The sequence below is a fragment of the Zootoca vivipara genome, chromosome 6 (assembly GCF_963506605.1).
Source record: "Zootoca vivipara chromosome 6, rZooViv1.1, whole genome shotgun sequence".
Classification (NCBI taxonomy): Eukaryota; Metazoa; Chordata; class Lepidosauria; order Squamata; family Lacertidae; genus Zootoca; species Zootoca vivipara.
In genome coordinates, this window is record NC_083281.1 from 31,939,597 (window position 1) to 31,953,290 (window position 13,694).

General features: G+C 43.8%; 1 protein-coding gene across 5 annotated transcripts in view; it reads right to left on the reverse strand.

Annotated features, from left to right (window-relative positions):
* PTPRU (protein tyrosine phosphatase receptor type U) overlaps positions 1–13,694 on the reverse strand; it is a 359,555-nt gene that overhangs the window by 36,046 nt on the left and 309,815 nt on the right. For 4 of the 5 annotated variants that reach the window (XM_035119521.2, XM_060275729.1, XM_060275728.1 and 1 more), the window contains 4 exons: positions 12,366–12,520; positions 6,652–6,787; positions 4,755–4,904; positions 3,672–3,848 (listed from right to left, as the gene is read on the reverse strand). In XM_035119521.2, the coding sequence (XP_034975412.2) occupies positions 3,672–3,848; positions 4,755–4,904; positions 6,652–6,787; positions 12,366–12,520 (618 nt within the window). The remainder of the gene's footprint in view (positions 1–3,671; positions 3,849–4,754; positions 4,905–6,651; positions 6,788–12,365; positions 12,521–13,694) is intronic. The other variant, XM_035119522.2, reaches the window with a different exon arrangement.

The following is a 13,694-nucleotide window of genomic DNA, read 5'->3' on the forward strand; positions in this document are numbered from 1 at the left end:
CTTAGCTATGCTATTATAAGCCTGAAGGGAGAACCCAGCAGCTTAGAGGGGAAATAGGAGCTGGGGCAATGATAGGGAAGTGATTGACAGCAGAAACCTGGGGAAAGGCTTCAATCCATATTACAGGTATCTTTCAGATCAGGGCCCTCAATCTGTGGCTCTTTCTTCAAAACAAAAGTGGCTAGTTTAAACACTTCTAACTATTTTCAAAATTATGTATAGTAAATATAAAGATAGTTTGAGGAATTGAGATATTAAGATACAGGTAATGGTAACTAATTAAAAATTTCATATCCATCTACCTATCCAAACCTAGGTGGAATCTACACACACATTTAAAAAAATGCTGTGAAAATGCTTATTTAAAAGAAATGTTTTGAAAAAAATATATTGAATTTGCCATAGCTCACTGTCGCCATCTAGTGTCACAATTGCATATTGCACTTTACAACACACAAACTTTTTATTTGCAGCTGTATAGCTGAGTCCCTAAAAACCTTTTAAATTGGTGTTGTCAAATACTCAAATAATCCAATCCAATCACACACATGTACATTAGTATCCCCGGGTAAAGAATATGGATCTACGGAGTCCTACAAGACAGCAGACTCCATCTTCCAATGAACTTACTATCTTTTTGTCTGCATTAAAAACTGTATGAACCGTGTGACATGTAGTCTGGCCCCGAGAGAGATCTATCTAGATTATCTTTCCTCCATCAAGCTAAGACTATTCATAAAGGCCTTTACAGTGGACCCACCGGATACGAATTAAATTCATTCCGGGAGTCCATCCGCAACTCGAAAAGTCTGTGGGCAGAGGCGGCACTTCTGTGCACGCGCACAGCACAATTGAGCACTTCTGCGCATGGGCGTGGGGCGAAATCTGGAAATATACACTTCTGGGGTTGCCACGTTTGTAACCCAAAAGTTATGTATCCAGAGAGGTACGTAGCTAGAGGGTCCGCTGTATTTGAAAACTAGGTGCAGATGATGTTGACAAATGAGCTGCTATCAAGGCAATTGGTATTTTAATGCTGGTCCTGAATGTGTTTCATTGGAGTTTATCTATTGTTTTCAACTAGTTTCTTTTTATTTTAAATGATGTTTTTTGGGGGGAAATTCTGAGCCTCCTTGAAACCCAACTTGGGTAAAGCAGGGATAGAAAAAATGAATAATAAGAACCTGAGAGCACAGAACATATGCAGGCAGTCCACGGAGTTGGAAACCCTGTCTGACTGAAGTCCCTGACCTTGGGAGTTGCTGATGTACATTTATTATGGACTTCCTGTTAGGCATATGGAAATCGGGGGTGAAGCCAGTGGGGTACAGCCAAACCATGGGCAAACCGAGCTGGCATGATTCTCATGCCCACTTGTTTAACCTATGCTATGGGCAGACAAATCTGTCCATTTCTAATTCTCTCATTTCCCCACTTTTCAAGTTCTAAGTTCACTTAGTTTCTCCACATTTCCTCATCAGTTTGTGATTTATGTATTTTTTAAAAAGAGTCTGCCTGAAAACTCATATGCATTTTTAATGTAAATTTATCCTAATAGGCAGAGGCTTGTGCGAATTTTTGCCTAATATGCACATTTCTGCAAGCAATTTTCTGCACCCAGAATGTGTCATACAAATGCACACTTCCCCTCATCTATGTTTTGTTTTCTCACAAAACTGCATTGCAAAATTCAGAGATGTGTGAATTTCGAAGGATAACGGCTCTTCTCTTTTACACATTGCTCCTGGAAGCGCAATTATGGAGATGGGAATTAAAAATGTGGACCGACACCACTGCCCCCCCCATCCCAACATCTGTGTGGTGGGAGCGAAAGAAAAGCTTATCTGCTCCCTCTGCCTTGCTACCACTTAACTCCCAGTTTTGCGGCACGTTCCTGAGACGGGAGCGCAGTGGCAGCGTTCGGCTCGGATGCTCCTGACTCCCTCTTCTCCCTGCTCTTTGTTAGACATATTTACAATAACACGGCGTGTCAGTTCAGCCCATGCACTCGCAAAGGAACTTCCATGCATAATGGATTTTATTTCCCCTGGCTTGGAAAGAAAAAGGGACCGCGGGGGAGGAGAGAGAAGAGAGAGAAAGAATTGTTCGAGGAGTGGTTGCTGAATTTACATCACTGTCTTCTCTTGCCGAGAGAAAGAGAGAGAGAGAGAGAGAGAGAGAGAGAGAGAGAGAGAGAGAGAGAGAGAGAGAGAGAGAGAGAAGACTAGAGTGTGCTTTGTGTCTCTTTTTTAAGCACAGGTGAAAAGACAAAGTGAGCCAAAAGAACTGAAACTGAAAAATCAAATCACACAGCACAGAAATGCCGAGGAAGAGCAGAGAAGATCATAGGCAGCTGTCCATTATCAGACTATCTGTCCATCTAAGCAAGTGTTGTCAATTCTGACTGACAGAAGCTCTTGGGAGAAATAAAGGTCTACCTGATCCTACTAACTGGAGAAGACGGCAGAAATTGAACTTGGATCATTCCATATGCAAAGCTACAGCCCCTCTCTGATCAGTGCTCCAAAGGCAGAAGAAAATACGGTGTCTCTGCCATTTAACTGACCAGTGTTTAATGTCTTTGTGCTGGCTTCTGTTGTATTGTCAGATAGATGGAGCCATCAAGTTCTTCCTAATGTTTAGCCAAAACTCTCTAAAGAGCATAGCCTTATATCAAGTCTGACAACTGTTCCATCTAGCTCAGCACTGCCTGCAGTGGCTGGCAGTGACGCTAAGAGTATCTCTCAGCCCTACCTGAAGATGCCGAGGATTGTAGCTGAGAACTTGTGCGTGCAAAGCACTTGCTCTGCCACTGAGTTATACCCCTTTTGATTAGAGGATGTTTGATTCCAAATCAATCGACAGGCTGTAAAGGAGCATATATCCTTCCTGGGAAATATGGGTGCATGCTGAATAGGTTTCAGTTCACAACAAGAAAAAACAGTGTCTTAGACACTAAATTATAATCATAGTGAGTTATTATGGGAGGTACTGTTGGAGGAGTTCCAAACTACATGGGGGGGGGGCAGAAAGCAGCTACTCGTCCGGAAAATCTCCTAGCTCCAAAAAAAATTCTAGAATTTTTCCAGTCCCCTGAAATTTGCAGGGGACAGTTTTCACTCCATTGCAGCTGCCATTTTGAATGAAAAACTTTCATTTCATCTCTGCTGTAAATATGTTGTGTTGTGCTGTTATATGTTATATGTTATGCTATGTTATCTTATGTTATATGTTATGTTATTCTATTTTAATACCGCCCTTCATCTGAAGATCTCAGAGCAGTTCACAATATAAAATTACACGATAAAAGCACAAATCAATAGTTAGAACAGAAACAAAACGAAACAATGCCCCTCCCAAACGAGAATTCAAAGAGCGCAAAATATTAATCAGCCAAAGGCCAATTAAAATATAACTCATTTTAATCATAGCCTGGATGAGACAACAACTGTGCATTTCCTGAAAGTAGATCTTTATCTATGTGCTTACTTAGAAAACTTTGCATTTTGAATGTTCTTTTCAGTCTTTCAAAGACTGATTCCACGTTCCCATTCAACGGCTTCAGAGCCTGAATGTGGCAGCTTGAACCTTATCAGGTGCAGGCTAGAGAGAGGCTTGGCCTCCTCCGTTTCCACTCCCCACCCCTAACACTTAACCGGCAATGCACTTACATCGGTTAAGGCCGCGTTGATGTAGTTGTTGCTGTCTCCGTCCATGGAGATCAAGAAGGGGAGGCACCGGTCTGGAGGCAGCACGTCCATACTGCGATTCTTCTCCCGGTTGTGTGGCAGAAGAGCGATGCTGCACTCCTCCACATCCAGGTGGGGTGTTACAGAATTCAGAGTCTGCTGGACACAAGGAAACCAGGTCAGGCAGCATTTCATCATCTCAGAGTCCAGAGAAATTTAAGAGGCATAATAAACAGGCACCCTTCTTTTATATCAGGAGCAGGGAACATTGTTTAGCCCCAGGGCTGCATTCCCTTCTTGTCAACATTCTGGGGGGCTCACGTGACAATGGTGGGTGGGAGTAGAGGCAAAAGTGGGTGGAGCAATGAATGCAAATTCTGCCTTTGTACTGTTGGCTAATTTTAAACACACACAAACACACCCCTCCATCCAGGGAAGGAGAGGCCTCCAAAAAACAGAAGTGTCATTTTTCTCTTTTTCCTTCCTAAACTCCTATGCCTTCAGGTAAATGTAAAGGACCCCTGGAATGGTTAACTCCAGTCAAAGGCAACTATGGGGTTGCAGCGGTCATCTCGCTTTTCAGTCCGAGGGAGCCGGCGTTTGTCCACAGACAGCTTTCCGGGTCATGTGGCCAGCATGACTAAACCGCTTTTGGCGCAATGGAACACCATGATGGAAACCAGAGCGCATGGGAACACCGTTTACCTTCCTGCCACAGCCCGATCCTGGCACCTCCACTCTGGGAAAAGCTTTGAACATTTGTTAGTAACATAGTTCTGTGTCCTTGCCTGGAAATAAGGTGACATCCTCAACTAGAGACTCTTACTCTCAGGGTTGAGGGTTCAAGGCCCAGGTTGAGCAAAGGATTCCTGCACTGCAGGGGGTTGGACTAGAAGGCCCTGATGATCTCTTCCATCTCTGTGCTCCTGGTTATCACAAAAGATGCATGCCTAGGCTATACTGGGCTCTTGCTGTTGGCGATTCTGGGTCCAAAGGCTCATCATAAATGTGCGCTTGAAGAAAATCTCTTTGGTTCAAGGAAGCCTTCAGCTTTTATGCACTCACCTGGAACTCCTCCCGCAGCTGTGATGAGTTGCTCTGAGGATCTATCCTGACCATCTCTTTGTATGTGGGCCTGAATTCACTGACAGGGATACTGGTCTCTCCACACAGGCAGGCTTCCAAGATGGCATCGTGGATGAAGACGTATTGCTCCTTCAGGAGAAGGGAATGGAAGTTAAATGGTTATCGATTTATGCAATTAAAATAATTCACCAGATTCATCTGAGGTCCAAGGCCTCAGCCAAATCAGGAATATTAGGAGGGTGTTAGGCATCAGATGAGTCAAGTGCAGACAGGCATGGACTGTGACTGGTTGGCTTGGATGGCCAGGAGCAATCTGTGGCTGTCAGGGTATTGGATAGAAATCAGAGGCAGGCATTGGGCAGGAAAACCCTGTGGAAAAACCCTGACCACTGGTTGCATTTTCCCAAGAGAAGGTGGGAGTCCGCCATCTGATTCTCCTTCATGTCTGAGACCCATCCCTGAAGCAGCACCTTGCAGGATTAATGGCATTTATGTTGCATGGTGTAGGAGCCTCCTTTTCAAGCAGCTTTACTGCATTTTGCAAATGAGCACTATGCACTGATTCGGTGTGGTGCAGGATAAAGGTAAGGTAAAGGGACCCCTGACCATTAGGTCCAGTCGTGACCGACTCTGGGGTTGCAGCGCTCATCTCGCATTATTGGCCGAGGGAGCTGGCGTACAGCTTCCAGGTCATGTGGCCAGCATGACAAAGCCGCTTCTGGCGAACCAGAGCAGCGCACGGATATGCCGTTTACCTTCCTGCTTGGAACAGTCCCTATTTATCTACTTGCACTTTGACGTGCTTTCGAACTGCTAGGTTGGCAGGAGCTGGGACTGAACAATGGGAGCTCCCCCCGTCATGGGGATTCGAACCGCCAAGCCCTAGGCTCTGTGGTTTAACCCACAGCACCACCCGCGTCCCTGTGGTGCAGGATACCCATTTGCAAAAGCAGCTTCTTGAAGAAGCCCTGAAGGGAGCACCCAGCATGACTGGTGGTCATGGATGATGGGACTTGTAGTCCAACAACAACTATGGGAGGAAAATGAAACATCTTCTCCTCCCAGCTGTGTGTTTAAGTCAAGCTTTAGGCGGGAAAACATACCTAAACATGCACTAATTCAGATCCAGGGTGGGGTAGGTGGTCTCTATCGATCAGGGCCATAGAGTGGATGTAAGATGGACAGTGCATAGCCCTTATATTTATATGCTCCACACTACATTATTTTTTGAGGTGGCTTAAAGCATCCTGAAAGCTGGATTGAACTCCAACAAATAGGGCTGGGTCCCTTTCATTTGCTGAACTATAGTTTTGCCGTTTTGCCTGAAGCAGCACACTGTAGGTAATGTTAGCTTTGGTTTGTTTGAAACAAAGGAACTTCAGGCCTAAGGATTTTCATGTCACACTAAACCAGTGGTAGCCAATGTGCTGCCCTCCCATCAGCCCCAGCATGACTGGTGGTCATGGATGATGGGACTTGTAGTCCAACAACATCTGGAGGGCACCATGATGGCTATAACCGGGTTAAACTACAACTTAGTGTGATGCCTGAACATGGCTAGGATGTTGTAGCATGTTATAGCAGTGAATTGTTGGGACTAAAGATTCAGAAGGCTTTATGACAGGTCTTGAATAGTGATAATAATTTGGGGTCCCCAGTAGGAGACCATGGAAATTATGCAGCAAAAGAAATAAGAGGATCCAGTCTTACTGGGGCCTTAGCAGAACAGGAAGTTGGTGCAAGGTAGATGAAAACCAGGAGACTGTCATTTTATGAACCCACGGGGTGCTGCTTTGCATGCTAAACATGCCGTTATGATAACCTACAGCCCATCCCTGTCCCGACTGGGACCATACCCCGTGTGTCCAAATCTCACCTCAGTCTGGATCATGTTGATCCTCCGTGAGCATAGTGTCTTCACGCAGTTGTAAATGTCTACAACACCCTCACACTCAGCCATATCCAGCATCACGTCCAAGACGATGTAACAGCCTGTCCTCCCTGTGCCGGCACTGTAGAGGGTTGAGGATGTGGGAGGAGAGGATGGTAGACTCTTAAATGCCTAAGCATAAGACAGCTTTCTCCAGCCTGATACCTTCTCTTCCTATTTTTCTGAACTCCCATCAACCCCACCCAGCTTGGCCAATGGTCAAGGATGACGGAGGGCACCATGTTGGTTGCAGAGTGTGGGCAATGTGGCTTGGGGGTGTGATAGAATAGTAAGTTTGAGTATGTTGGTTTAGAGCTGTGGTTCCTAAACTTTTTCAGGCTCCCCCACCCTTGGTTCCATAAATTCTTCCCCAGTGCCCCCTACCATACCCTATAAAGAGCATTACTCACAAAAGGGAGATAATTACACAACATTCAAAACAGTAACAACAAATTTCACATTTATTCAAAATCCAATTAAAACTATTAAGTTTAATTAGTTCAACAAAATTGAGAAACTTGATCCAGTGACACCAGCTTTTCAACATCTAGTAGTCATTTACACCTCTAGCACCCCACCCCACCCACGGCAATTCCACCAACCGTTTTGGGAACCACTGATTTATAGTGTTAATGTGTTTGATGTGTGTTGATCATGTTAAGGGTATACTTGAGTGAGACTGACTGGGATGTATTTTTTTAGCTGCATGTAGAATACGTTTTGTTTGTTGCTATATAAGGGGTTGGGAAATTCAGTTGGATTGCTCTGTTTGACTGTACAATTGATTTAGCATATCAAGGCTGGGAAGAGTGAGCTGATTTTTATTTTGCCTGATTGTCAATCATGTTATTTAAAAATGTGGAATTCATACTTCTTAGCTGATTTTCATTTGTAATATTCTATTTCCTGATATTCTGGGGATATATTGTTTAGCTGTCTGCTGTGTTTTGCTATCTGGAATTTTCCTTGTAATTTTGCAGCTGATTTTTATGCGTAATGTTTCTTTTTATGCTAAATAGGATGCTCTGTTTAGTTCTTAACTGTGCCTTCCAGAATGCGGAAATTTGCTGGTCTTTTTGTACTTTTTATTTATGATGTGTTAATCTATGCTGTAAAATTGCTTAAATGAAAGTGGCAAATAAATTGCCCAAGCAAATAACGGGGAAGGGGAGCAACTCAGTGGTAGAGTATGCAGAAAGTCCCACGCCAAGTTCCCAATATCTCCAGAGAGAAGTGGGAGAGATACCCAATCTGAAACCCTGGAGACTTGCTGCCAGTCAATGCAGACAATACTGAGCTAGATGGACCAATGTGTCTGACGCAGTATGAGGCATCTTCCTCTGTTCCTAATATACACTGTTGGGAAAGTCTGGCCTAACTTCTCCCATAGGTTCCTTCACTGCTCCAATGAATTAGAATGCTGAAGGCAGAGGTGCATTCTCGATGGCTGTCTCCCCATGATAGAAGTCTTGGCCTTTGGAAACTCAACCGAGTCCTGAGCACATCTTTTATTGAAAGACCCATTTGCTACAGCAGGCTCTGGGGAGTCAAGCCTAAGCCACCTGAAATGTGGGTTTCTTAAAATGTGTTTTAGTTCTTGGATGTGATTATATTTTAATGTTGTGGGTCTTGTTTTGTTTTTAATCAATACCTACTTTTCTTTATACAACAATGAAGAATGTGCCAGACAGATAGAATTCATCCAAGCTTTCCAACCCTTTTTTGTAGATTTTTTATAGTTTTAGAGAGAGAGAGAGAGAGAGAGTGGTGCTGAGATCCAGAGTGTTGAATAGTACAGGAGACAACTGGGTTTCAATCCTCACCCCATTTTGATTCATGCATCAAACGTTGGCTTAAATGCATGAGAGTGGGGTCTGTTATTAGTTATCTTTTCACTGTGATCATTTGCCGACCACAATTCTATGTAGCCTGGGGTTTCTGAAATGCAGGGCAAAGGTCAGATTCACATGAAGTGCTAAATTAGTTAAACCATATTTTAATGGTTTGTTGTTGTTTAGTCGTTTAGTCGTGTCCGACTCTTCGTGACCCCATGGACCATAGCACGTCAGGCACTCCTGTCTTGCACTGCCTCCCGCAGTTTGGTCAAACTCATGTTCGTAGCTTCGAGAACACTGTCCAACCATCTTGTCCTCTGTCGTCCCCTTCTCCTAGTGCCCTCAATCTTTCCCAACATCAGGGTCTTTTCCAAGGATTCTTCTCTTCTCATGAGGTGGCCAAAGTATTGGAGCCTCAGCTTCACGATCTGTCCTTCCAGGGAGCACTCAGGGCTGATTTCCTTAAGAATAGATAGGTTTGATCTTCTAGCAGTCCATGGGACTCTCAAGAGTCTCCTCCAGCACCATAATTCAAAAGCATCAATTCTTCGACGATCAGCCTTCTTTATGGTCCAGCTCTCACTTCCATACATCACTACTGGGAAAACCATAGCTTTAACTATACGGACCTTTGTCGGCAAAGTGATGTCTCTGCTTTTTAAGATGCTGTCTAGGTTTGTCATTGCTTTTCTCCCAAGAAGCAGGCGTCTTTTAATTTCGTGACTGCTGTCACCATCTGCAGTGATCAAGGAGCCCAAGAAAGTAAAATCTCTCACTGCCTCCATTTCTTCCCCTTCTATTTGCCAGGAGGTGATGGGACCAGTGGCCATGATCTTGGTTTTTTTGATGTTGAGCTTCAGACCATATTTTGCGCTCTCCTCTTTCACCCTCATTAAAAGGTTCTTTAATTCCTCCTCGCTTTCTGCCATCAAGGTTGTGTCATCTGCATATCTGAGGTTGTTGATATTTCTTCCGGCAATCTTAATTCCGGCTTGGGATTCATCTAGTCCAGCCTTTCGCATGATGAATTTTAATGGTACGGGCAGCTAAACCAGGTTAGTGTTAGCTGCAGAAGACTCCCCCATCCCACTCTCCTCCTCCAAAGGGAGACTGGGGGAATTTGGTTCCATTTTCAACTAACCACAGTTTACCATTGTCTCCAGTCCCAACTAGGATCTATCGTTAACTATTGCTATTATTATTATCATCTAGATGTGATATGTCCATTAAGCACTAGCTGAAGGTGGCTGATTAGGACAAACTGTGTGCCTCCTCCTTGAGAGGTCCAGAGGGTGGTAACACGAGAACGGGCCTTCTCTGCAGTCTATGGAATGCTCTCCCCAGGGAAGTTCACCTGGCACCTTCATTACACACCTTTAGGCACCAGGCAAAAACGTTCCTTTTAAACCAGGCCTTTGGTTTATCTTATTGACATCCAACACCCTTTTAGAATGTGGCTTGGGTGTGTGTGTGTTATTGGGTTACTGCTTTTGGTTTGAATTTATATGTTGTGGTTTTGTTGTGAACCACCCTGAGACCTCCGGGTATAGGGTAGTGTATAAATAAATATAATAATAATAATAATAATAATAATAATAATAATAATAATAATAATAAACCTAACCAAATCCCTTCTTCATAGCTGCACCAGAGGAAGAGAGAGCAAGGGAACATATGAGGACATAATGTTCAGCTATGGTTTAGCGCTATGCGTGAACACAGCCAACATCTCATTCAGCGATATATTCCTGCAATGGCAGCCAGAAGGTTTCTGCCAAGGTCCCTTCCCAGACCTGCTTTAGACAAAACCAGCCTGCTCACATACATACCGAGAGAAGCAGATTCATTACAGATTGCTGTTTCTTAGGGAAAGCTTGCCTGTAGCACAGGGCTGACCCCACAGATCCCCTCCTGAACGAAGATCCACCCAGCCAAGCCCCAGACAAAATTCCAAATGCCGCAAAGGGAAGCCACTTCTCCTTTCCATTGGACCTTCTTAGTATATATACTAATTTCTGGGGCAGATGAATCACTTGCTGTGATTATCAATGATTACAGGCTGGGGAAACTAATTATACTGGTTGTCCCTGATGAATGAATACTGATGAAGCAATCGACGAGAGAGAGAGAGAGAGAAAAGTAGTGATGAGGAGAAATTCCCCAGCTTTCATTCATCAGTCCTTTCTTGTTTATCTAGCACAGAAAGAGCACAGAATGCAGAAGTTAAAAAGAACGGCTGTAAGAGAGGAAAGGAACAGCGCTGCTGTGTTCTACGCTAGCATGGGACTGCTTTGCAAGCAAAAGAAGAAGAAGGAGAGCAGGTGTAAGATCAGGAGTGCAACATTCATGGCTTCTCAGCAGAACAGCCAATGTAGCCATGCAGGCCATGTAACTGTGAGGATGGCAGCATTGTCTAGCAGTTAGAGTAGCGCCAGATTTGGACCTGGAAGACTGGAGTTTGAGTCCCCCACTTATCCATGAAGCTCCATGGGGCCAATTACTGTGTGATTTGGGGCCAGGTAGCATGCGATGGGAAAGACCTTAGTCCGAGATACTGGGAAGCCACTGCCAGTCCAAAACATGTAATATTGAGCTAGTGGACAAATAGTGGACCAACTTCCTATGTAATAATAATAATAATAATAATAATAATAATAATAATAATACCCTGCCCATCTGTTTGGGTTTCCCCAGCCACTCTGAATACAGAACAAATAAAACATAATGAAACATCAAACATTAAAAACTTTCTGATACAGGGCGGCCTTCAGATGTCTTCTAAAAGTTGTATAGTTCTTTATCTCCTTGACACCTGAAGGGAGGGTGTTCCACAGTGAGAGTGCCACTACCGAGAAGGTCCTCTGCCTGGTTCCCTGAAACTTCACTTCTCGCAGTGAGGGAAGCAACAGAAGACCATCAGAGGAGGACCTCAGTGTCTGGACTAACCTTTGATAATGTTTCCTGGGACATTAAGCTCCAAAGCCCAAGCCATAAAGCACTGGTTTCTTTACCTGCCTCAGCTGCCTCCACCACCATTCCCAGCAATAAAGCCAATTTTGTATTTCACTGATGTTTAAAGTATAATACAGAAACTGGATGTGATCTAAGGAAAGGACTCTATATCAAAACTCCCACAATTATCAATAGAATCACAGAGCTGGGCATTTTATTAATTGTGATGACATTTCACTGCTTTCAAGACAAAAGTCATCATTTTCTGTGATTTCTCCTTACTACTAATTTGCAGATAATGCCCCAATTCTTTGCTGACTTTTTTCAACCATGAGCTGAGGACCCTATTCATAATAAGGATCATTATTCTCTCCTCATGCTCTCATTACTGAACTTAATGTATATTTTTACAAGTTATATTACAAAAGGCTCTGTGTGTGTTAGGCAAAAACTAATGGTTGCTCCTAATTGTCTTGATCAGGGATGTTGGGGAATTAAAAAAAAACCAGCAACGGATGAGGAAAATGCTTATTCCTTCCACGTCTAGAGTGAAAATCAATCCAGTGAATACGATCAGTACTTGCTGTTGTTGCTTTCAGGCCACAAACAATATGGAATTGATTATGGCTTCCCACCCTATTCTGTTTCCTTTAAATTAAAATGAATTGGGTGGATTAACATAATGGCAATGCAGTTTATGCAGTTTATGCGATTAAGTACTGTATGTAAAATGACATAAGGCATGCAAATTTGCCACAGTGGACAATATGAACAATGTGGTTTAGGGCAGAAGATGAACCTCAGAGGAAGAGAAACAGTCCTGCGTGTGACATGGAAAATGATGCCTTCTTGCATCCCTAGTCTTGAACTTACCTGCAATGAATAACAATGGGTCCTGCATCGGGAGGTGTGGAGGCCTTCACTCTGCGGATGAATGCCAGGAGCCCGGTTGCATGGTAAGGCACCCCATGTTCTGGCCATGATGTGAAGTGGAACTGCTTTACTTCATGCCTTGCTGAGTAGCCCCTCTGTAAGCAGGAGGTGAGGACAGGGAGAGAGAAAGTAGGGTTAGCCCTACAGATGTCTCCAGGGCGGGATTTAGTTTTGATGAGGCCCTAAGCTACTGAGGACGTTGTGAGGCTTGCCGATCAGAAGGTCGGCGGTTTGAATCCCCACGATGGGGTGAGCTCCCGTTGCTCAGTCCCATTTCCTGCCAACCTAGCAGTTCAAAAGCATGTCAAAGTGCAAGTAGATAAATAGGTACCACTCCGGCGGGAAGGTAAACGGCATTTCCATGCACTGCTCTGGTTTCGCTAGAAGCAGCTTAGTCATGCTGGCCACATGACCCCCACATGACCCAGAAAAACTGTCTGCGGACAAACATTGGCTCCCTCGGCCAGTAAAGCAAGTTGAGCGCCACAACCCCAGAGTCGTTCGCGGCTGGACTTAATTGTCAGGGGTCCTTTACGTTTTTTAAGCTACTGAAGGTAACGGGGCCCTTTATATGTCCAGCTGTCCTTTGTCAACAACAAATTGTTGCTGTTTTTTTGTGTTGAATATATGCTATATGGTAATTTATACAACCAGTCCATGCAGAATGTAGGCACCCTATATATAGAAATGAGCAAACCATTTTAGGGAGCAGGCGGGGGCCATTATTTACATCATAGGAACCTACACAACACAAAACACTGTTGCTGTATGTAGGATTTACTTTGTTTTATATCTTATATTTTGGAAATGTACATCCAGGCTTCTTCTTTTTTTTGCTTTTTTTTGGGGGGGGGGCAAGAGAGTGGGGCCCTAAGCTATAGCTTGTTTAGCTTATATGTAAATCGGGCCCTGGACGTTTCCCCAGAAAGGTGGAGGTTAACGTTAAAGGTGCTTCCAAAATTCTCATCATCCCAATTTCTTTGCTGCATTCCAGAGTCCCCAGCTGCCTGGCCTTGTGTTTAAAAGTGGAATCAATGCATTACATTATTCCTTAGAGAAATTTATAGCCTGCTCTTCATTTAAAAATAAATCTCAAAGTGGGCCGCAATAAAAATATCCTGATCAATAAGACCAGCCAATGTCACATAAAATCACAACAGCAATATGGGGTGAGCACATCTTGTGAGGGCAGGTCACCCAATTCCACCTCTAATTAACCATTAGGAATCATTATTTTTAACATTATTGTGGGTTTTCTTTGAACTGCAT